A 24,924-nucleotide genomic window follows, 5' to 3' on the forward strand; every position below is an offset into this window, starting at 1 on the left:
GCCTAGCTCACAGCAACCTCAAACTCCTGGGCTCAAGCGATCCTCCTGCCTCAGCCTCCCGAGTAGCTGGGACTATAGGCATGCACCACCATACCACCTAAATTTTTCTATATATTTTTAGTTGTCTGGCTAATTTCTTTCTATTTTTAGTAGAGATGGGGGTCTCGCTCTTGATCAGGCTGGTCTCGAACTCCTGACCTGAAGCAATCATCCCGCCTCGGCCTCCTAGAGTGCTAGGATTACAGGCTTGAGCAATGTGAGCCACCAAGACTGGCCTGTCCCGGCACTGATTTTAAGCTTTTCCAGGAAAGGAGCCTAGAGAGATACCCCCAGGTTTTCCTGCTTAAATTTGGGCAGCGTTTCCTTTTCCCCTGGGAACATCAAATGCCTTCCAGGTGCCTGCCTTCCAACAGTTCATCCTGTACTGCTAATTTGCAAAATGAAACTTTCAAAGCATTACCACAATTAAGTTAATCTTTATTGCATGCTTTCTGCTTTAAAAAAAAAAATACCATTATGTGGTGTCCTATTTTTTAATAAATGTGACAGGAAGTGACTGTCACAAAAAATCCACTCTGCGGGTTTTAACAAGTGTCCATTAAGTGGTGAGGACATGGGCGAAGTGAGGCTGGGCCGGCTGCCTCTGCGGCCCCCTCCTCCTCCAAGGCTGTGTGGGTCACTCCGAGCAGCACAGGGCCCCCGGCTGAGAGCATCCTGCGTGGGTGGGTGGGTGGGTGGCGGGGCTGCCTCTGCTGAGGAGAAGCAGGGAAGTGAAGGGCTCTGATTCAGAAGCACCTGCAGCTGTGGGCAAGAGACAGTTTAATGCAGATTCCCTCTGAAGTGAGGGCTGAGGTGGAGAATATTCTCTTGATTCTGAAATGAAATCCTGAATTATCCCTCAAATACCTCTACCTCTTCCTACTTCTCCTCAGAGAGAGCCACATCTTCGAGTTCCAAGAGGCAGAACTGTGAGGGTCCAAAGGTTCTGGAAGACAAAGACCCAACGATGTGAGGCATCCCATGCGATGTGAATGAGCTAGGACACTGAAACGAGGAAATCTGATCAACCCGCAGTGGGACCATGTCACTGCCCTACTTTATAACCTGGTTTTGCCATCTTTAAAGGCCCCAAGTAGCAGAGCCAGAGCTTCTAGAGTTGGAAAAATAGGAGCTTACAGAGAAATGAACAAAATAACCTGTTCTCCCAGCTCCAGGTGAAACCTCATTTAGATACAATAAACTGCGCAAATAAGAATATAGGTGAAGCATTTCGCAAACATGGGTTAAGTGCTGTAATCAAAGGTTGGTAAATTTACCAAGAGTTTTAAAGAGCTACTTAGCTCCCCCAATTGTAGGGTGGAAGTGCTAAGAGCTTGCATATTTTAAGAAAATGTCAACACCAGGGAAAGAAAGGGGTTATTTAGTGAAGCATGGGCAGCTATAACTTGGGATTCGGTGCCAACATCACCCAGAGAAGGAAAGGGGTAGAGATTTTTCAGTGATTCATGCCCCAAAGATGTAAGTTGAGCTTTACCTCTTTAACAGGGTTTCTGTGAGACTAAGTCACCGAGCCCAGTTCTAATAGCCCAGGACTCATGTTATATTCTAGAAGGATTTCTGTCTGAAGCGTCTTTCTCAAAAGTGGAAAGCATAGAGATGTTGACAACTCTGGTGAGTGATGCTTCTAAATACAAATATCTAGAAGTATTCAGCCTTGGTCCAAGTAGATACTTGGTGCAGGAAATGCTAACTTCTTATAACATGTTTATCAGGTAAAGAAAAAACAGGTCCCTGAAATTTCATCCTCATCTAAATAAGAAAGTTTTCCTTCTACTGCAGGGTTTCTCAACCCACCACTGTTGACGTTTTGTACCAGCTAATTCTCTGAAGGGTGGGGGGCTTTCCTGTGCATCGTAGAACATTCCTGGCCTCTACCCACTAGAAGCCAGTAGCACCACTCGGTTGTAACAACTCAAAATGACTCTAGTGATTGCCCAGTGTCCCCTGAGAGCTAAAATTTCTCCTGGTTTAGAACCACTGTGGCCCAACGGAAGGAGTGACCTTTTTTAATTCACACAAAGATGCTCTATGGGCTGGCAGCGGCCTGTCAGCAAACCCCTCTGTGGCACCTCTAACACCAAGTGAGCCATAGCAGCTTGGAAGAATCCCAGGTGGATCCATGGTTCAAAATAACTGTCATCTTCAGCAAAGGGCTAACGCAGAGGGAAAGGATGTGGGAGGGTAAACATCAAGAATTGAAAAGCAGTGGTCAGGGAAAAAGGACGGTGAACCGGCACCCAAAGATTGCTTGGTTGTCACTGCTCATTCTGCCTACAAGTGCCTGTTGGGTGTCTCCTGTGTGACTGGCTGAGGGCTACACCCTGTGAGGGATACAACACAGAAGTAACATGGGGCCCAGGCCGCCAGAGGCGCACAGGCTGCGTGAGGAGGTGAGCGCGGGCATGGCCAATAGTAGGATTACAGTCGACAGCAATATGGGGTGCACAAAATAGTGACGCAGGACAGTATATGCTGTAGGACACAGGGAAGGTCCCGCAGCATAGGATGTGGGGAATGTCGGCAATAGGTCCCCAGATTAATAAATAATTTCAGATAAGGAAGAAATGGATTTGTGCCAAAATTCTTAATTTTGCAAGTATCTTTCATCTGAGCGAAGAGTTTGGAAGGCCCAGGTTCTAGACCCAGTCCTGCCCTAACCAGCTCTGTGACCCAGGATGGCCACTTAACTGCTCTAGGCCTCAGTTTTCCCTCTCTAAAATGAGAGGGCTGGACCAGGAGATCTCTAAGGCCCTACTGGCTACACGATTCTGTGAGGACTCTGAGCCCTTTTGGCTAATTGTCTCCAGGTGATTGCACTTATTGTATTTATTAAGCAGTTTGGGGTTTTTCCATTCTGATCTTAATTTCCCATCCTATGACATATTTCATCCCAGAATGTTTTATATAAAAAAATTGTATTTCCAAGTTTGCCATAGCTTTAGGTTGAAATGGATATTATGCCATAAAGATCACTATAGATTTGTAAAGGAAAATTCAGAAACATTAAAGGGCCCACGAGTGCTTTAAGATTAATTTGATCTTGAATGTGTGTGTGAATGAATGGGTTTGACAGAAGCCTTTCAATTTCTCGCTCCACTTCGAAGAGGGCACAGAGTACAAACTGTAAACCAGTCTCCGCATTTGCTGATATGGCCACTAAGCTGGATAAAAAGAGAAAGAGATGGCTAATAAACTATTCAAACAAGATTTAGGAGTTTGGGAAGCACAGGCCCCAGCTCATGACTTGCCTTCTGTGAATTACTCATGCTGTGTGACTCAGGTGGCATCTAGATTGTTCATTTCAAGCAGGCACATATGGGGGGAGGGGAGAAGGTAGGAGGACCACAGAAGGAACTGGGACTGAGGTCAGAGGGACACAAACAATTGAGTCACATCTCCATTCAAGATGGCATGGATCAAATGTCAAACATAGCAACATGAGCCTGGTGCACTGAAGTACACTTGGACAGCGAGAGTGCTCTGTACAAGGGATTGGTACAGAATTTGCCATCACACATTACCTGATCTGTGAAAAGAGAAGCAACATGAAAAGATCATGGACTTGAGGTCAGACTGATCTGGGCTCAAACCGTAGCTCTATCACTTTCTAGTTCTGTGACCTTGGGCAAGTTATTTCACCTATTGGAACCTCCAGTTCTTGATCTATAAAATGGATGTAACAAGACTTATCATCCAGAATTGCTGTGAGGACTAAATGAAATAATGTGTGTTTCAGGATTAGGTCAGCTGCATATAACAGAAAATCCAAATGACAGTGTCTTAAACATGGTAGAGGTTGATTTTCCTTCATATAATATGAAATCTAATGGTAGCAGTTCAGGACTAGCGAGGGGGATCCATAGCATCCTGGAATGTCCCAGTTTCCTGCTTTATTTTGCTATAGTATCTTTATCATGTGGCTTCCATCCTCAAGATTACCTTGTCATCATAAGATGGTTGCAGCAGCTCCAGCCATCACATTTGCATTTCAGACAGAAAGAAGAAGAGAGAAGGACACAAAGAAACCTGCTTCCCAGTTGAGTTAGCTCCCTTTGAAGGGTTTTTCTAGATTAGATGCTCCACCCAACCTTTTGTTTATAACTCATTGGCCACATCTATCTTCTAAGGGGGCTAGAAAAGTTAGGACCTTAGTTGGACACGTTGCTACAACAGTATAGAGGATTAAAGCAGAAGGGGAGGATGGATAATTAATTAGCAGTCTCTCCCATGGTGTGTAAAGCACCTAGCAAATAGAATATGATGTACTCCATGAAAAATAACTGTTACTTAATTCACTCATAAAGCTATTTTGGAACTGCTTGGCTCATTTCATCATGCTGACTCCCTCAAAAGGCCTATCCCATCTGTGGGTCACCTTCCATTTCTCAGAGGTCTCCACCAATCTTTGGGGACCTCACAAAGGAGGTTAGACCCTCTTCCAGACCACGGCCCTTTGCAGTTTGAAAGCGGCTGTCCTGTGCTCAGCACCACACTAACTGCCCCCAGGTTCTTCAAGTTGTACGGTATTGTCACAAGTCCTGACCACTCTTCTCTGGACTAGGTCCCTCTCCAGCCATGGCTCCCATAGTGATCCTAATGATCCAGATATGGGCAACCCAAGAGGAAACAGAGAAGATCTGTCAGTTCCCAGTTTTGGACCCTCTCCAGCTCGCTCCTGCCATGACTGACTCAAATTGTCCGTGGGGACTCTTTCAGCAAGGGCTCTGAGACAGCCCCAGCCTCTCTGTATGGGATGGTCTAGGAGATACAGTGAGCCTCCCTGGGCCCTAGTGCCCTCAGAGCAGAGAGGCAGGGCTCCTGAGTCTCTGTCCCCACCGTCCTCAAACTCCCCAGACCAGCAGGAGGGGACTGCCTGCTCCTGAATTAGCAGGCAGAATGGTCAAGGGGACAGCCTCACAGGATGGGAAGGGGAGAGCCCCGCTCCTCTGCCCTCTTGTCTGAAACCAAGACACTTAGATGCCCAAATATCCTTCCAGCAAAGGGACAGTGTCCTGGTGTCCTGGAGATACAGGACTTGCGCCTAGGAGACGCTGGCCTGACAGCCATCCCCAGGGAATGAGACAACCAGGGCTTCTCAGGAGAGCACGACCAGCCGGCCCTCCTGTTCTCCAGCCACAGGGTGTTGGGTGGAGACTCCTCCTAGGCCAGAGCACTTACAGAGGTCAGCCAGACGGATGGCACAAGTGGGAGGGGAGAGGAAAATAGAGAGTCCCCAAGACATATCAACTCCGTACTTGGGAGGCTCAGACCGTGGTTTGGCCCAGTGCTGGTCCCAGGACTTAGACCCACCCTCACACCCAGAGGAGACAGCACACCCCCATTAAGAGCCTCCTCAGGGGTGCCCCTCTCACCGACCAGGGGTCCACAGCCTGGCTTGCCCACAGCGGAGGGAAGCAGACATAGGGAAATATGAAGGAAGAGAGTAGAAAAAAAGTAAAAGGACCCACTCCTGCAGTGGAGAGTGTTAGCGGTCACGGGTGTCTCTTAAGTCAGGGATTGCTGGGCTTCTCGTGGAATATATAGAAGAAGAAAATGTGGAACCTTTGGGTACAATGGGTATTCATCCTGGTTTACCTGGCACAGTCCGGTGAAACGTGCTAACCTGAGATAATCATTAACAGCACCCACTTCTACTCTCAAAAGTGACCTGATTGGACTACAAATGACACGGCGACTCTACTTTGGAAACGGATTAGAAAGAATAAAAAATTATCCTTTTGAAAACTTTTCTCCTATAACTCAATATATGTACAGCTAGAAATCGACCATTTCGCCATGTGCCCATGTCCACCTTTATAGATTAAAAATTATATTCTTGAAATAAAAAAAATTATATTCTTATCCAAACTGAGTTATCTTAATCAAAATGGAATATCATCAAGCTGCACTTCTATTCTTAATTAAAAAATATTATCCATGCATAATGTGATATTGAAATAAACCAAAGAGAGTTTCGGTGGAAGTGCAGTCTGTGCAGTTCTCTGTTCCCCCAAAGGCTGCAAAATTGAATTCAGCCAGTTCTGACGTATGTACAGAGAGCTTTAGAGAGAAAATACTCATGCGCTCAAAACTTTCCAGGACTTGAAAGCATTTTTTTCCTTAAGAAAAACTGAGTTTGTTTCTTTTGAAGGAAAAACAAAAAATTTTAAAAGACCAAGCAAGGCACAACATTTAGAGCCTGGAGCTACATGTAAACTTATGTGTAACCTCATCCTGTGTGAGGAGAGAACCTAGAGGATAACTCGCTTCCACCGGGACCGGCAGCCCCTCTCCTGCAGACCACCTTCGCCCACCCCTTCCTCCCCTGTATCCTGCACCTGCCCTCACTTCCTTCCTCCCCTGTATCCCGCCCCTGCCCTCACCTTCCTCCCCTGTACCCCACCCCTGCCCTCACTTACCTTCCTCCCCTGTACCCCACCCCTGCCCTCACTTACCTTCCTCCCCTGTACCCCACCCCTGCCCCCACTTACCTTCCTCCCCTGGAGTACACCAAACTACAGGATACCCTAACAAGATTTTCAGATTTTTCTTAGAGCTCCTCTACAGCACAGTTTTCTCATTTGAAAAATAAAGATGCAGTGGGGATTTTCCTGCTTCACAAAACAGATCATGGAAATTAATGAGGCAAAATCTCGGAGAACACCTTAAATACACCAGAAAAAGGTGCTTCGGAATACCATGCAACAGGAGTGGGTTCTAGACAGGGTACCATCTCTGGAATAACTAGACCTGAATTTGAATCTACGCTACTGCTTGTTAGTTAGGTGACTTTGGTTAAATGACTGGATCCTTTTGAAGTCGCTGCCGTCAGCTGTGAAAGGAGCATTAGTGATCGCTGCCTGCCCAGGTGTCTGGAGAGTGGAGTGAGGCCGCACGAGGAACTGCCCGGCATTCCGTAGCCCGTCCTCAGTCCCTCTCCCTGACTAGCCCTTCCATCATTTAGGGACAATGACATGGGCACTGTGTAAGCTTTCCAGCCCCTCACTTGCTGTTCTGTTTTCCTGTCTGTGGCCATTTCAGTGTGTATTGGTGAACGCCAGGATGCAACAGTGAGAAAGCTTTGAAATGGACTGAAACGCACAGAAATCAGCCCCGTCCTTTGTCATTTCAGCTGCAGCAATGGGGCTTGATGCAGGAGGTAGACTTGGATATTTGAAATATTGGGGGTTTTAGACGCACTGGATAAGTGTCATTGGCCCTTTATGGTGGAAAATCTAACGTTAGTCACACTGTCCGTCATTCTGTAAGGCAATAATAACACCCAGAGCATTCCAGCCCCCATCACACATAAAGGAAACAGCGAACTCTCAGGGACCAATTTCACTGCCAGCTGCACATTCAGTGGCCTTAATTTATCGAGCTTGGGCGCATACATCAGAGGAGAGTGTTTTTCATAGCCAATGTTCGCAGTGTAATACTCCTGTAAAGCATATTTTACCTAGCAAATTGAGTCCTAAAGCATTTCTTTTACGCTGTTATTTCTCATTTAGAGCTCTCTTTCATCTCCAAAAGCTCTCCCCTGCCATGGCTCACCACCTTGTCTTAGGATCTTTCTGTTCAGTATTTCTGCTTGATGTGAAGGTCAGACCAGATGTTTAGAATAACTCAATCCTCAGGAGGACTCCCCTGGCTCTGAATTCCATCAGAGCCAGCCTCAAGCTCCTTCTGAATCCTCACCTGTCTCTTTTCCGTATCTGCCAGCTGCCCTTGGACATCACCAGTGCTTTTGCCTTCTGACTTTAAATACCCCATAGCATTGTTTGCTTCCTGAAATCACCTGTTTAGGCCTAGTGTACATCAACGGGATCTGGCTGGACAGAAGGAACCAAGTCCAGTCACCAGATGGCAGTTGCCACTGTCAAGCAGAGACAACTGTTGGCATAAATAGGAGGTGGATGGAAGGCAGGCTTAGGAGCCAGCTCACCAGCATGGCCTGCTAAGGTCCTGCAGGCAGGTGGTTCCAGCTTTATGATGGTTTGGATGGAACATGCCCAAAGAACTCCTTTATTAGAACCCTGTAATGCTGAGAAGCTTGTTCATCTTGATATTGAGGGCCATTCGTAGCCTTGGAGAGGTAGAGATCGAAAACTTCTATTTTTATGCAGGTGGGAGACACTTATCAGCCTTATCTACATTCGTTCAACAACTATAAATTTACATTCTCTGGCATTTTCTCTTGGCCATTCTTTCTTCTTTGCATTCTCTTCACCCATACAGGTTCTGCTATGGATCTCCTAGAGCAGTGGGCAGTGTGGTCTCCAGAGTCAGATGCCCTGGGTTCAAATCCCAGCCCTTCAGTTTACCATCTGTGTGATCCTGGGTGAAACATTTAACCATCCGGGCCTCCGTTCATGGATCCTCACTAATGAGAGTGAGAATAGTGACTACCCAATGGATTTGTTGGGATTAAATGAGTTAATCCTCATAAAGACCTTAGTATGAGGCACAGAGTAAGTACTCTGTAAATATTGTTCAATCCACCAACATTTGCTGAATGTGCTGCTAGTAAAAGTGGTCTTTGGGTTTGCTCTCCATGGTGCCCTACACTTTACATCTAGGCAGGCAACGTGCAGAGCCTAGGAGATTCTCTGCAGGCACGAGTAGCACCAACAAGACGATAAGCTTAGATGAGCTGTGATCCTGGAGTGGTAGTCACTCATTCATTTACTCATTTCATTCAGTAAGTACTTATTGAGCACCTACTATGTGCTAGGCAATTCTAGGTACAGTTTTAGGTGGTGGGGGTAAAGTCATGAACAAAGTAGACAAAATTCCTGTTCTCCTTAAGTTTGTTTTCTAATGAGGGTATACACGCAAAAAAATAAATTTAAAAGGCAAGAAAAGAGTATAAAGTGCTATGCAGAAAATTTAAACCAAGTAATATGCTAGTCAGTGACCAAGGAGCTCCACTAGACTGTAGGTTCAGGGAAGGCCTCTGAGGACCTGACATTGAAGCTGAAATGAGGAGAAACTAGCTGACAACAATCAGAGAGAAAGAATTCCAGGCAGAGGGAAGAGCAAGTGCAAAGACCCTAAGATGGGAATGAGGAACAGGAAGAAGGCAGTTTGACTGGTTGGTCATGAGTGGGAGGGAGGGTGGGGGAAAGAAGATGGAGAGGCAGACCAGAACCAGGTCCTGCGGGATGCTGATGCCAGGGAAAGGAGCTGGGGTTTTACTCTAACGGTGGTGGGAGCTACTGGAGGTCTGTGAACAGGGAGTGGCATGTCTGATTTAAGTGTTTAAAAGCGCTGTCTTGTCCCTCTCTTGTACTGTCCCTGGGCATGCTGGCCCGTATGCTGAGGTACTTACTGGGGTTGAAAGAAGCTGTCCCACACAGCAACACAGGAAGAAGTGCTCAAGCGAGCAAGAGGCCATCACACTCTAATCTGAAAAGCCTACAGTTCTTTCACCATCTGTGCTTTTAGAAAGTGACAAGATGAAAGCAGTGATGGAAGCAAGAGTTGACCATCTGCCTTGAGAATTGCAGTGCAAGAAAGAGCGTATCAGGGCTGTGGTTAACATGAAGATGGGGTCCTAACCTGCATTCTGGCACTCTGATTTTTTACGAGATCATTGTGCTGTCCTAATCATTCTGATATTCCAAAGTGAAGGATTTACCCCGGCTGAGCAGTGATGAGCCAGGTTACCTTTTGGAATGTACAACAAAGTGGACCTCAAGAGCATCTGGCTGTGCTAGTCTGTTAGTCTGCACAGAATCCCTCCTAGAAGCTGTGTCTTGTTGCATGTCAGTTCACCTCTGAGGGCTGGGTGCAGTGGCTCATGCCTGTAATCCCAGCACCCTGGGAGGCCGAGGCAGGAGAATCGCTTGAGGCCAGGAGTTCAAGGCCACAGTGAGCTATGATTGTGCTACTGCATTCCAGCCTGGGTGACAAAGTGAGACCCTAGCTCTAAAAAAAATAAAATAAAATAATAAATTTACCTCTGAGAACAGATGAAAATTGCACCCAGTCTAATGTCTGGGTTCTGAAGGTGATAAAAATATGTTTGAAAATAATCCCATGACCCTATAATAGTAAGATAAGCGTCTTTCCCAATATTTCATGGTGATGAAGATTCCTGTTCCATTAGCAAACATTCAGTGTATACAAGGAACATTGGGCAGGGAATCAGGAACCCCAGGATCTGTCCTCAGCTCTGCCATCAGCAGGTTATATCTAAAGTTTGACAAAGCGCTTCAATTCTGCAGCTTAATCTGCTCATTTCTAAAGGAAAGAACTTGGATGACTTCATCTTGGATCATTCTTAGCTCTCACATGCAACTGTCCATGTACCGTCACCCTGATTTCCTACTGGCCCACATTTGCGAGATAGCAGGGCGTACCACAGGGGCATCAGACATGCCCCTGAGCTGATGGACCACACAGGGATCAAACCTGCACCTTTGACTCCTTTGGCACTGTTTCATTACCAATCGAACCAGCCATCTCTGCAGTGAGGAGTGCAGCTCAGGTGGGTTTATCTTCCTCACTAGACTACATACTCTTTAATAATGCTGTAGTCACTAGATTTTATCAAATGTTTGCTGCGTACCTTACATCATTCGGTCCTCACAATAACCCCATGAAGTGTTAGCATTATCCCCAACTTACTGCAGGAAACTGAGCCTTGGGGAGCTTATGCGATTTGCCTGAGGACACACAGCTGGCAAGCACCAAATTTAAACTCAACCTGATTCCAAAGTCCATACGGGGACTTAGCTGCCACATTCCAGTGCCATTGCTTACTTGTTTTACCATATTCCACAACATATATCACAGTATTAGACATTATTAGATGCTCAACAAGTCATTCTTGAATGAATAAATGTTTAATGCTAGCTTGCCTTCAATATTACCCACACTGCTTTGGAGAGGCGATATAATGTTGCTAACCAGAAGGCATACCCACGGTGCTTAGACCTGGTGCAGAACTACTGCTAAGACCAGCCCCAGCAATCAGAGCTTAACCTACATAAGGACTTACGTACTTAACCTACATAAATGCTCCTTGCCATTTTGCAGTTAGCCATCTTTTTGGTCTTCAACTGGAGGAATGAGGGTGGGAAAGATACATGGGAACCACCTGAAGAGCTTTTTCAAAAGAAGTTCTTTGTGTTGCACCTGCCCTCCCTGTCTGGGTGGGGCAGGAATGGCCAGTCCTGCACAAATTCCCAGGTATTTCTGACATGTTTCCACCCCAGTGCTAACCCCACATACATGTCTCCATTGAGAAAACACCACTTTAGTGTCAGTTCTATTCATTTAAATGAAGTCTGATCTTCTTAGAATCTAAATTGATGAGGCTCCATGTGGCTGACTTGAACAAAAAGACACCCAGAATTCAAACTGTATTGTTTATTTAATAATTATCCTCAGCATTTTACAGATGAGTTTTGACTGTAGTTGACTGACATATTTTTGTTCATTGTATCTTTTTCAGAATCTGACTTGTACAGCACAGTACATAGCTTGCTTTCAAATTTTATTAAAGCATAATAAATGTTATAAAGCAACACTGTCTTGCAAAACAGTGATGGAAATGTATCTGCTCTGTCCAATTTTATACACTAGACACGAGGCTTTTGAGCACTTGAAGTGTGTCTAGTGAGACTAAGGAACTGACTTTTTAATTGTATTTCATTTTAATTAATTTGAATTTAAATAGCCACATGTGGCTAGTAACTGCCATTGGAATGTGCAAGTATAGAGAAACATCCTTTCATTTTCATTCTTTTTAACCAAAATAATGTAGTACTAGGACTCATTCCATTTTTTAGAAAACCACTTTCCATAATATCCAAAAAAGAACATCAACAACACTGTAAGAGCCAAGAGGAAATTGTAGCATGCTTGCATTTCCCCCAAGGAATGAATTCTTAAAGAAAAAGAAGATTCTGGCCCAGGAGTAGATGAAAGTAGGCAGAGAAGAGACACTCCCTAGGGGAGCTCCCCAGTAGTTCCTAGTAGTTTGCAACGCAGAACAGAGTGAGACTGTCAAGGAGAGAGAAATTCCCCCTTAGAGGAAAACCTGAATGTGTTTTTAGCCACTTGTCCCTTGAGAGGTAGGACAGGATGGCAGTGTTAAATTCGTGAGATTGCAAAACACGGAACTTAACTAATCTTCAAGGCCAGCTGAGGTGTTTAAGCTGCATTTTAACCAATGGAACTTCATTCCTGAAATCCAGAGGGTTTCTGCCTATGTAGCAGATTCAAAACCTGAATCTCTTTCTTGTTATAAAAGTAGCATTTTTGTTAAAAATATTCACAAAAGCAAGATTATGCTGAATTTTCTTCTAAGGCAAATATTATGAAAATCACAATGTGACCCAGGATTCAGAGAAAGGGGGGGGGCGGTGACAAAGTAACAGAAATGCAGGAAATAGGATCCATTGGAAAAATATAAAGTAAAAAAAAAATCCAGTCACTACAAAAGAGGTAGCTATTGAAGGAGCAAAGGTAGAAAGGGGTATAAACTGAGGAAGAAGTTCACTAACAGACCCAGAGAAGAAAGCAGAAGTGACTTCTGAGCTAGGACAATGTTTCTCGAATTTGAATGCAAGGACATACTCTTGGGAGGGTGGGTGTCTTTGGGTTCAATGAGAATATTTACATTTTGCCAATTATAAAGATAAACCTTGTCTTTTTTTCAGTGAGAATTCTCAATTGAAAGTGATGTTCAAAAAGTAAGATTTCAGCTTTCTTAAGTAAATGTTTCCCAAATGCAGGCTGAGAAAATTTATCAAAGGCCTTAGAGGATGCCTTAAAGGGGTCCATAATTTATTCAAATTTGGGATCAGTGAAAAGATGGAAGCAGACCACATATGCGATTTGGTTTTTCTTTTATTGGAGCAGTTAAAGCAATTTCCCAACTTTGCCCTTAGCTTGCTTATGAAGAGACTAAACCTCTCTAAACTCGGAGGGCAGGTTGGGCACATTACTCATGTTATATTACTTAATGGATGTCATTGCTTAGAAACCTTTGTTCTTCTACTGAAAATGGGAAGCAGTATGGTGGGGTCATCCTGGATCATGAGTCAGGAAGTCTACCACTGACTCTGACTGTCCTCAACAGGCTGTCACTTGTCCTCTGAGAGTTTTTGTTTCCTAATCTATGAAGTGAAGCAAGTTGGCTTGATAATTAAGTACCAAGGTCACGTCCAGCTCTAAACTCTTGATTTTCATAATAAATTATGGTACCATCTTATATTTCTTCCTTGAAAGGCCTCTCAATTAAAAATTATTTTCACTGGGACTCTATTTCATTTCTGTTCTTTTCACTGCTACCCTCTACTACCGTGCACTGAATGCCCAGGAGATGATGCATTTGAAGGAAAAACCAGTCAACACTCAGCATTCTGCCTATTAGCTACTACAACCTAGGAAGTGGGAAATTAAACTATAGAACGCAAACTCCCAGGGCTTAGGGCAAATCACCCAGATATAAAAGAAGTACTCAGAGGGACATTTTGGTGGTTTTTCTAATGTTCTAAATAAATGAGACAGCAGTTCATTCCAGTTTGAGTAAATCAAATGGAAACATAAAGGCTGTCTCTTTCTATGTTTTGAGCATTATAAATAAATTTATTTAATGAAATCTTAGCCTGTGAGTTGATTCAACATGATAAGAGTGATTCCTATATTTTGTGAGCCCTCTGAACAAAGTTCCCCAGCATGAGCAGTAGTGGCGGAAGGCCTGTCTGGGCTCATAGCAAAGAGGGCAACATGCCGCACACGCGTGTGCATGGAGCCCGCAGGCCTTGGCTGCCTCTCGTTAGCGGTGTGCTATTCCTTTTCTCTGAGAAATCCTCCCCATCTTATGGAAAGATGCACAAAAAGTATGTCCCCTTGCCTCAGCCTTAATTGGAATATGAACTAAGGTCCGAGGGATCATTTTCAGGGGTCAGAGGGACCCAGAAGAGGTTTGTCTTGAGACTTGATTATGTAGCTAAGATAGCACCTTCCTCAGTGGCCTGCAGTCCGTCTTCTGCATAAAGCCTGTCTTCAACTCAACCGATCTTCCCCATCCTAGGGCAGGGATGGAGATATTACATCCTCATTTGTGCCTATTCTTACAAATAGAAAACAATGTTTTAAAAGAAATTGTGGAAAATGGAATGAGGCCAAAAAATGATACTAATTCATGGAAGTCAATATGTATTACGAGGCATTATGTGCTCTGTGTGTGTGTGTGTGTGTGTGTGTGTGTGTCTTCGGTTACCTGCGATCACTGTCCCGAACCCACCACATGTCTCCTTTCTCACATGTGTCTTTCTGTGTGCAGATTTTTTCATTTTTATCTCTTCTTTACCTCTTCTTTGAATCTGCCTGCCTGTTGGCTGTCTCTCTACCTCTCTCCTTTCCTCTCGACTGCATCTTTTTACTAGCTATAATATAAAAGTGGAGGGATCTTTAAAATAAGTTTCATGTGAATTAATTTGAGTTTTATGTTCCCTATTATTAATTCAAAAAGAAAGTGAGTACGATATTTTATATTCCCTCAAAAGAATTACCCTTAATTGATGTGATCCTCATCCCCCCCCACACATATTGTGATATTAGATTTCAAGACAAATAGTTTCTCCTCCTCTGACACTGGAGAAAGCAAGAGGAGAGATAAAAGAAGGCAGGTGAGGCTTCATCCATTGTGGCGCAGATCCACTCCCTGTCCTGCCCTTTGTCAAAATCATCCTCCCCCTTCTCTCCTGCTCTCTCCCTGTGCTCCCTCCCTTCCCCTAACATGAATATTTTATCTCTCCTAGAGTGCAGTTTTCTAGAGGATTAAAATCAATTTCTTGACTGTTTCCAACTACCAATAACCAACATATCTGTCCTGATCAACTTCCTCCCAAACACACACATACTCGCACATAATCCTTTAAAAAAAAAAAGTGTTCTTATGATGAGTTAGTTTTAGAACACCAAAATACTCTCAAGGTTATTCAGGCATCAGCTGCTTCTCTAGTGGTAGAATTTTTTATGGGGGGGGGCCTTTTTCCTATATGGGTGGCCCACAGACACCTAGCCTGACAGCTTACACCTGGGAATATATCTGGCCTGCTTTGGGCGGGGATTGGGCCCTGGGACCCAGAGCAGAATTTAGAAGTGACTGCCACTGAACTGTTCACTAACCCTCACACTGTGCAGGGTGATGTCGCCACAGCTGTCTTCGCTGCATCAAGGGCTCCAGCCCTCCAGATGTGGTCCTGCAGGCCTGCTGAGCCCACTGACACTTCAGGAGATGTGGCATTGCTTGTGGCACATCAACAGAAAAAGCATAATTGCCTTTCTGTCTTCTGTCAAAATATCAGCCAGGCACAGTCGCTCACACTTGTAATCCTAACACTTCGGGAGGCTGAGGCGGGAGGATTGTTTGAGGCCAGGAGTTTGAGACCAGCCTGAGCAAGAGCGAGACCCCGTCTCTACAAAAAATGGAAAAATCAGCCAAGCGTGGTGGCACATGCCTGTGGTCCCAGCTACTCAGGAAACTGAGGCAGGAGAATAGTTTGCGCCCCAGAGTTTGAGGCTGCAGTGAGCTACAGTGATGCCACTGCACTGTAGCCTGAGTGAGGCCCTGTCTCAAAAAATAAATGAATAAAATAACAACCTTCTTCATTTGATGTGCAACCAAATGCAAGATGATAATGCAAGATAATTCTAAAGCAAGACAATGACTTATTTGAAATGATTCCTTATGAAATCATCTTGTATTGCCTATCCTAGTTACAGCTGGCTAACTGCTTAATAATTCTGTTTAAATGTCTCCATTTCTGCAAGCATCAATTCATTAGACCTACTTTTTCTGGTCAAAAATCTCTTTGCTTCTCTAAGTATCTTCTGCTTCTTTCTCCTCTTTGCACTTCTGCCTGAGCAACATTCTGATGACATAATAGCATCCCTTCAAAAAGGTGCCGAACAGATCAAGGTGTCTCTCTGTGTTCCAGAGCCCAAGCACTATAATCTGTGTCCTTGAAACAGTGCCTGTGATTGGAAAGATCTAAGACTATGTCTTTAAAAAGCCAACTTCCCTGCCAGACAAACGAAGCTTCGATCACTGGCAGCCCTAACTCCCTCCCGCAGTGATGGGCTTGCTGTACTTGATGTGGTGAGACGCTACCCAAGAGAGAAAAACCCAGGCCCAGACTCTAGGAGCCTGCAGCCCAACTGGCAGCTATTCACCTGGGAAATTAAACTCTGGGGGTACATTTACATATAAAAAATGATCCAGGTTAAAACCCTGCTCCAAGCAGAGGCCTTCGCACAGCACAGCAGTGTGGGACCACAGGTGCACACGCACACTCACACGTACCCTGCTTGGTGGAAGAGTGTGCCTCGATGGAAGCTGAGCGCCATCGCCACCATCCCTGCAGGCAGTCTGTGACTCGCGCTTTCTGGGAAAGGTGCGTTAGGCTAAGCTACCAAACGGACTCTGATGTGTTCCGCAACGTTTTTCCCTTCCATATTCTACCAGCTGAAAACTTCCACTGTTGCTTTTCATTTTTCATTTTAAATGGTATTTCTGGCACCCAGCTTTAAATAATCAAGTCGCTCCAACCAAATGCTCACATCCTGAACAAAAGCCAACACAATCGTTCATGGCTTTGAAAAGGTGAGAAGGGACAGGAGGAAACTTAGAGGAGAGCCCTAAATCTTCTACTCTGAAAACTTTCTTGGGCCAGGGATGAGTAAGAAGAGACCTAGGTTACAACCAAGAGAGAGAAGTAAGAAGAGGGCCAAATGGGAAGCAGGAAAGAGAGGCTGTAAAACCAGATAAGAGGTGTTGGAGGGGAAGGAATCAGGTGTCCATGGGACAGAAGGAGGAGATGGAAACAACCCATTGAGTTGAGTTTCATGGGATGCTCCATGTTTTTAAATAAGACCTGTCTCATTAGGCCCATCTTTGCGTGCAAATGTACCACTGGCAGGTGGAAAGAGTGGGATTCACTTTAAGGGCAAGTAAAGAACTAACTGGGCACTGATACTGACCCACTGGGGACTCAGAAGGTGGTCAGCAAGGCAGATTCACGCCCCGGTCATCCATGGGGCATTTGGCTTACACATTCCTGCTAGGCTAAGGTGTCATCGCCACTAAGTGTCCCATTCTTTCCTGTTTGACCTCAATAGCCTGCCAAGGGAGGTTAAAGCTAATAAGCTTTCTGGGAAAGAATGGAGAAGTCTGTCTTCCTAAATGACTTGATAAACCATTTGTACTCACCCCAAGCCCTGTCTGTGCACGGGCAGTTCTCTGTGAGGTGCTAGATAAAAGCAACTGAGAAAGTGCAAGATGACACCATCCAGAGGCAACACCTGAGGACATGTATGTGACCTCAGATTGCCCAACATGAACCAAGCTCTAGAGTTCTAACTGATCTGTGTGTGTACAACTGACTTTTACTTATTGTTCTTTAAAAGCAACTGTGAATTGCTTTGGGATAATCTAGAATTTGAAATGATGTCCTCAAAAAATTACAATGACACATGGAACTATTGCTCAATCCATGAATGTTTAACTTTGTCTTTTTCTCCTGAATTATTTTTCCTATTGAGTATCTAAAATTCTCTCTGGGTCTTTGGCTTCCTATAAATTTTTATTCCTCTAGTCTGGGTGATATTGCCTAAGGAAGCTAAAAATAAAGCTAACGAAAACAACAATGATGTCTAACTCTTTGATAATGCTCAGTATTGAATAGGGCTGTTCTGAGGATCTCACATGTACTCATTCATTCCATTCTCACCACAACCTTATGAGGTAAGTACTACGATTAGACCCATTTTACAGAAGAGAAAACTGAGGCACAGAAAGCTAAGACACTTACTTGCCCAGGGTCATGCAGCTAGCAAGCGGCAGTACCAACTGGAGGTCACAGCCAATGTGGCTCTCAGGACTGTGTTCTCCCTCACGACAAATCACAGGCGTGTCTCTCTGCACACTAGGAATGGAGGGACCAGTAATGACATTGCTATTTTTAATCTTTAAAAATAAAGTGTGAGCTCTTGACTTATTTTACCTTTAACCGTTCTGTTTTTTCCTCCCACACTCTCAGACGATGGAAATGCTTAAGGCAAACTAAGGTAGTGTGAGACCACACCATGTAAGTGTGAGCATGGCTCGTCGTGGGTTCAGCTGTGTTTTGTGCGCTTCCGCCTTCTGTTCCCGCATGTTTTCTCCGCTGCTCTCCTGCGATTCCCGCTTTCGGCGCTTGGCGCTTGGGCCGCATGAACCGTCGCTTTTAAGCCATAGATCTTTAGTCTTTGTTCCCGATTTTGTATTTGTGCTTCTCTCCCCCACAATCCCCGGCACGGGGGTAAGAGCCAGAGCACTTGCAGCTGCCAGCCTGGCACCTCCCCGAGAAGGAGCCGGGGCGCCCAGGGGGCTGCGGGCGGTTATTGTTCTCTGACACACAGCCCTCAGCTTGTCAGCTTTCAGGATTCTAGGCTTGTGTCCACGCTGTGGCTGCAATGTGCTACTGCAGCGTGCGGAACCACGGACGCGGGCATCTCCATGCAGGCCGTGGTCCCTGCTATGCCGTGTCCTCTGGGGCCCAGCCTTAAAGGGATCATTGCTCCGGAGTCTCCTAGGAGCGATGCTGTGTGAAAGTAAATGCCACTGTGCCAAGCACCGGGGCTAGAATGAGCCATGCAGAGAAGAGGTCAACTTCTCATGTGTTATTTCCTCTCTGTACATGTGTGTATGATGGACACGCACACATCTGTGGAACAAAACCGTGACTGCGACAGAGAAAGAGTAATAAGTTTTAAGCCACACATGAACTCTAGTGGCCCTTCTTGCACTGTACACATGCACGCACACACGCAATTCCTTTTGGTGTTCCTTGATTCTCCTTAAACTGTATTCTAATTTGAGAGATTTCACTATGTGATAAGCTATATTTACAGAATAAATAAGTTGGGAAGGAGGTATTTGTGCCTAAGAGTGTACCCAGGACATAAAATACGATCCTGCTTCACTGCACAGGCGTCCCCCGGTGGTTTCAGGGTCGGAACTGCCTTTCATTCTCAATTTCATTGAAGTTTCCAGTGTGTGTTGAATGGGAATTAGGAGGAAAGTTTCTAAATTAGTCATCAGAGACGACAAGAATTTAAAATTGAAGGGGTTCTCATGAGACGTGACTGAACACTGCCCAAACCCCTGCAGTGTTGAGGCCCCAGCCTGTCGTTTAGACACAGAATTCTAGAGGGGCAGAGTCCTTAAAGATGGAGCCTTCCCCCCATGTCCATTAATTCCTAGGAGGTGGCTGCGGCCTTGAGAGAAAGTCACTTGCCCGAGATGGGACAGTCTGGATTAGAACTAAGTCCCCCTCTTTCCGTCGCAGCATCTTACCGGTGTGGCATCCCAGCTCGTTGCTCTCTGGAGGAGAGCCCTGTACACACCACCAGTAGAGCTTTTTAGAAGCGAAGGACAATGAAGGAGCCTACATCCCAGGAAAGGACCCCAGGTCCCAGTCTTGGCCCTGCCACTAAATATCTGGGTGAGCTTGAGAAAGCTACTGTGCCTCTCTGGACCTCGGGCTCCTCATCTGTAAAATGAATTTGAAAACAACTGATTTCAAAAAGTACATGATGGTTAAGTTTGCTCACTGACCTCAGGCTGTTTTTCATGCAGTTTCCTCCCAGCAGTGTTCATTTTCCACTATAGATTATGGAAAGAGTCTTAGTCATGCTGTGCAAACGGGAACAGCCTCCAGGAGCAAGAGCCGTGAATCTCTGTAGAGACTCTGAAGAAAACAAGGGCAGGAAGGAGAAGGTGCAGATGAGAAGCACGTAGCCCACCCACTGCATAGGGACCTATCAAGTTCAAGTAGGCATGGCAAACTTCAGGTTTGGTCATTACAAATATGCTGATTTCTGCAGTTTGAGGTTATCTGGCTGGTATCTGCTTCTCTCCTTCCCAAGATACCACTGATTAGAGCTCTGGAACTTAAGGAGACCCAGTAGGTAAACAAGGTTACATTTTGTCCTTTTCAGTGTATTATTGCTAACCAAGTTAGCAAGGCCAGGGAAATCTCTGAGGCAGTCAGAGAATAATTTGAAAGCCAATAAGGCAAGAATAGAAACCCACACATGCCAGCTTTCAACCTAGTTTTGAGATACACCCTTCATTTACATAAAATTAGGGAAATACAGATATTAACCAAATATGCAATGTCATTTTCACAGAGCTTTCTTTTTCCAGGGTAAATACATGACATTTTTTATGATGAATCTTTTTTTAGAGAGCAAAGAATCATCACTTTGTTTAACATTTAGGCCCCTTTGGCTTTTTATATATCAAGTTTGGCTTAAAATGTGGCTTTGTCCAACATAGCCCATGCAGTCTGCAGCAGGCTCCTCTGGACCTGATACTGATTCAAAGTTGGGTGGAGGAGCAGGACGGCATATGGCAGAATGGGGAAACCACAGAAAGGTGGATAATTTCTTGTGTACTTCTTAGATTCTAATGCTACCGGACAAAATACAGTGCTGCAAAGAGCTGTGACCTCAGAAAGTATCACTGGGGTAGAATTTCAGCTCCAGAATTTTGGTAGAAAAGGGGCTTAGAGGCAGCAAATCTGGCTAAAAGTGTCATGCAAGGAACTCTTGAAGCTGCAATTGCATGGCACGTCACAGAAGATTGAAAAATGCCAGTCAACCATGTCATTTGGAGGGAACGGCTGTTGGAAATTATGGGAGGGGACTACAGGCCCCTTCTTGGCAACCCTAATTGCTCTGGTGTTACCATTCCTTCTCCTGGGACAGCTACAGTGCTGTTTGAAGAGGACAGTGGCATCCTTGGGCAGCCACACAAGACCAGTCCGTTGTCCCGCTGACGACGCTGGGCGGGCAGGCGGCGGTCACCTTACCTCTCCCTTTGCCAGAGGACCCCCTCAATGACAGTCAACCAGCTTGGAGGAGGGACGGGTTTCAGGATTCTTCCAGGTCCTTCTTGGCCGCTTCCTTGGATAACCGTTGTCCTGCTGAGACCTCTAGCGACTAAACTGAAAACTGCAGGTGTCGAAGGAAGGAAAGAAGGAAGGAAGGAACCAGTCCCTTGGGCTGTCCCTGAGCCACAACAAAGCACTCCCCTGACACTCTCCCCATTCCTCCCAGGAGCTCAAGGAGCCTGGCAGCATTGACTGCTGAGGCCACATGCATCCTTCCGGGCAGGGAATGCCACCGTAATTAACTAAAACGTAATTAAAAGACAGATATCCCCTTGCACAGAGGGACAGAGAAAGGAGTTCAAGCTGAAACAAAGAAGGAAGGGTATTGGGGGCACCAGCTATGGAGAGGTGACCAGAAAAAGCAGGTACCCAAGGGTAAGGTTTGTCATGTAGATTTTAGTCAGTGTCTTCTCCGTTGATAAGTCTCTAGTGATTTAGACTCACCCTTCTCTACCTGCTACAGGGAGAGAGACACCGTCACAAATGAGATTTCCTTTATAGATGTAAATTTCCCTTACAAAACTTCTCCCTATTTTCAGAACTTCTGTGTCTGCAGTTTCTCAAAATAATCAGCTGAAAATTATCTTCGTGCCAAAGAGGCATATTTTGGGGTGGCATACTCTAGTCTCCTATGGCACCCACCACATTTTTAGAGTAACCTCCTGTATGCACAGGGCAGTGTGAGATCAATTCATTACGAGACCCTCTTCAAAAACGTATTAATAGCTTCTTGTACTAAACACAGATTGTCCATACTTCCAGCATATCACACATGATTTAGGTCATTTATCACCCTCCTGGCTGAAGTCTGGCGCCTCGCAAGACAATTAATAAGCTTGTAGCTTCTCATAGCTTTAGTATGAAAAATGGGAATAAAGCACAATTAAGTGTAGAATATTATTTCCTTAGCACCATTTGTCTAAGTAAAATGTGTGGGGCTACATTTTAAATGAGATTTTAAAAAGAGAGAGTATAGCAACTTGGTCCTTCCTCTCAGGCCAAGGAAACATTATTTAAAGTGAGACTATGGTTTATGAATTCCTGATAATTACTCTCCATTGACTATTAATGTATCCACCCAAACACACCTTTCTCTGCACTTTTGCAAACCTCAGTAAGCTCTTTAGGCAGGCGTGGGAAGCTTAATGTATTTCCTGTGAAATTGTACCATTCTCCTTGATCAGCTTATCCCAGCTTTGCAAATGGAAAAATTTTATTCCTGGCACCAACAGGAATAAATTGGTTCTATTAAATTGGTTCTGATTAATAATTGAATCCTAAGACCCTTTCAAGACAACATTTACAACAACAGATTAGTGAGGAGGGGAGAGTGATACCATGCAGCACAGTGTCGTGATGGAATAGACCAATGACCACAACCGGAGGTTAAGTGTATAGAGTCCAGACTCTGGAGCAGTTTAAATCCTTAGAAAAATCTGTCGTAAATCCATCCATACACAGGACATCTCCCCTGCAGACTGCCGGGCATACCGTTTATCTCCTAGTAATATACTTTTAATGCTGATCTAGACACATTCTTCTTGGACTTGGAGTGTGACTGCAGGTCACATTCTTATGGGTCACATTAAGCTCTCTGGGATTTTGAATTATTTATAATGGTGTTGCAGAATATTTCTTTCTTTAATCCTGAAGGAGAAAATACAGTCCTCCTGAAATGTCAGCCTGAGAAACAGATAGGCTCCCAGTTTAACAATCCAAAAGAATAGCCCTTCTGGATGTTTTCCAGACAAATGAGTGTCCAAATAACTCTAAATCTTTGTGGCAAATCCTTTAAGTGTGTCCATGCTTGTACAATACTAAAACTTGCCTGGGCCCAGAATATCCCAGACCAATCTCTGATTGAAGGTCATTTCAATCCCATTACTCTTTCACCATGGTATAAAAAAGAAGGAAACCTAAAAGTAAAAGGAGATTTTTGCACTTAGACAAGTACCCATCACATTTTTAGGCAACCCCTAGAGTTTCTCAAAGGAAGCCTTTAGGCTGCCCTATAGAGCGGTATCAGAACCAACTGACGGATTGGTTTAAAATGCGGATGCATTAGTAGTGCACCCTGCCTAGATCTACTGATTCTGACTCTTTGGGAATTTTCGAGTTAACCAGGAAACTCTTACGTAGTACAATTTGAGAACCACCAACCTCCAGACACTTTCATTAATTTCAGTGAATTATTTCATGTGCAAAATCTAAGTATCCAAAAATTCTATTGCATATGTGAGAATCTTTAAATCATTTGCTTAGTAAGACTAATTTGTATGTTTCATAATTACCAGAAGTTGAGAGCAAATTTCTTTCAGCATTGCTGCTTTCAGTAAGCATGTATTGAGGATGTTCTATGACCTGGGTACTGTGCTAGGTTCTGTAAATTAACGGATCCTCAGAGCTTCTCTATGAGCTTTGATACCCTCCCTACGTGTTTAGTATATGTTAGAAAATCTCAGGCTGTAAGAGGGTGATGAAAATTGAATCTTTGAGAGGACTAGGAGAAAAGGTAACAATAACAGCTAAAAGACTCCCAATTCCCTTGCATTATGGTGATTTTGCTGTATGCCAGAGGCTTTGCCTACATGATTTTATTTCACTCTCACGATAACCTGTGAAGTAGATACAGGTATATTGTCCCCACTTTATAGATGAGAACATCATAGCTCAGTGAGCCTGTTTGACAAGTCAGCAATGGAGCAGGGACTCGCTCCCAGCAGTCTGCTTCCAGAACACAGGTTCTTATTCAACACTATTCCAACCACCACCATAGTTCCTTTCCCTAATAAGGCAGAACCGGCGGAGATGCTATCAAATGCAAATATTTTATAATATCATGCGGCCAGCTAATTTCTATTCCAATGGCAATTCCTTCTAAATCCATGAAGCATATAATATAGGCAGGACCTTGTGCCAGGCCCTGGGGATACAAGATGAATAAATGTATGCCTCAAGAAGCTCCCAGTTGCCAAGACATCAGTCATTTAGAAAGTACAGAATTAGAACTCAGAACCCCCAGCTTCCTTGAGGCTATTTAGCTGCCTAGTTTGCCTTTCTAAAATCTTCCCAAGAGAATAGTTTCCAACCTGGTTGCATTATTGTGATGTCAGAACAACTCTGCCAGTTTGCCTGTTCTTACTCAAGCAAAACAACTCCTGGGGGCGGTAAATTTTACCAGTAAATTTTACCTCTTTGTCATGGAAACCTGGATAATTATAATTTTTTAACACCTTTCAGTGTGTCAGTCTTTTTCTGCCTTTCTGGATGCTGGTAAAATTTACTGAGCTCCTAACACTGGTACCCTCCAATGTAATCCTCATAAATAGTGGAACCGTGCACAGGAGCAGCAGGCAGTTTTCTAGCTGAAGATACTGCAGAAGAGAAATAGGGCATGTGGTTCACAATCACTACTACATAGCAGCTTCTGTGGCAGTCAAAATCAAGTTAAAATAAAGCTGGTAAATTCTAGCTGTGTCCCAGGCTACTTCCTGCTCTGAAGGCTGAATACAAACCAGATCATTGCACAATCAGTATAAAAACTGTGTAAAAATATTTTGAAGACCCTTTAGACGTGCCCTGAAAGCTAGCATTGCAGATTTCTTTCATCCCAGCCCTTTTTGTTTGTTTGTTTGAGACAGTGTCTCACTGTGTTGCCCAGGCTAGTGTGCCGTGGCGTCATCCTAGCTCACAGCAACCTCAAACTCCTGGGCTCAAGCAATCCTTCTGCCTCAGCCTCCCCCAGAGTGCTAGGATTACAGGCGTGAGCCACCACGCCCGGCCCACCCCAGCCCTCTTAACATTACAGATGTTTCAGGGCTGATGGGGATTCTGGGGCAAAACAACCCTGAGGTCCCAGTTACAGGCTGTAACTGGGGCAGGCTCACATCTTACTGCAAACTAC

The 24,924-nt window shown here is 44.6% G+C and overlaps 1 protein-coding gene across 2 annotated transcripts in view; it reads left to right on the forward strand.

Moving 5' to 3' along the window:
- LHFPL3 (lipoma HMGIC fusion partner-like 3) overlaps nucleotides 1–24,924 on the forward strand; it is a 503,530-nt gene that overhangs the window by 434,756 nt on the left and 43,850 nt on the right. Inside the window, exon 3 of one of the 2 annotated variants that reach the window (XM_012650317.1) lies at nucleotides 18,123–18,170. The exons of the other annotated variant lie outside the window; for it this stretch is intronic. Within the exon in view, the coding sequence (XP_012505771.1) occupies nucleotides 18,123–18,139 (17 nt within the window). The 3' untranslated portion in view covers nucleotides 18,140–18,170. The remainder of the gene's footprint in view (nucleotides 1–18,122; nucleotides 18,171–24,924) is intronic. 2 annotated transcript variants of the gene reach the window in all.

This window comes from Propithecus coquereli, unplaced genomic scaffold (assembly GCF_000956105.1).
Source record: "Propithecus coquereli isolate 6110/MARCELLA unplaced genomic scaffold, Pcoq_1.0 Scaffold32, whole genome shotgun sequence".
Classification (NCBI taxonomy): Eukaryota; Metazoa; Chordata; class Mammalia; order Primates; family Indriidae; genus Propithecus; species Propithecus coquereli.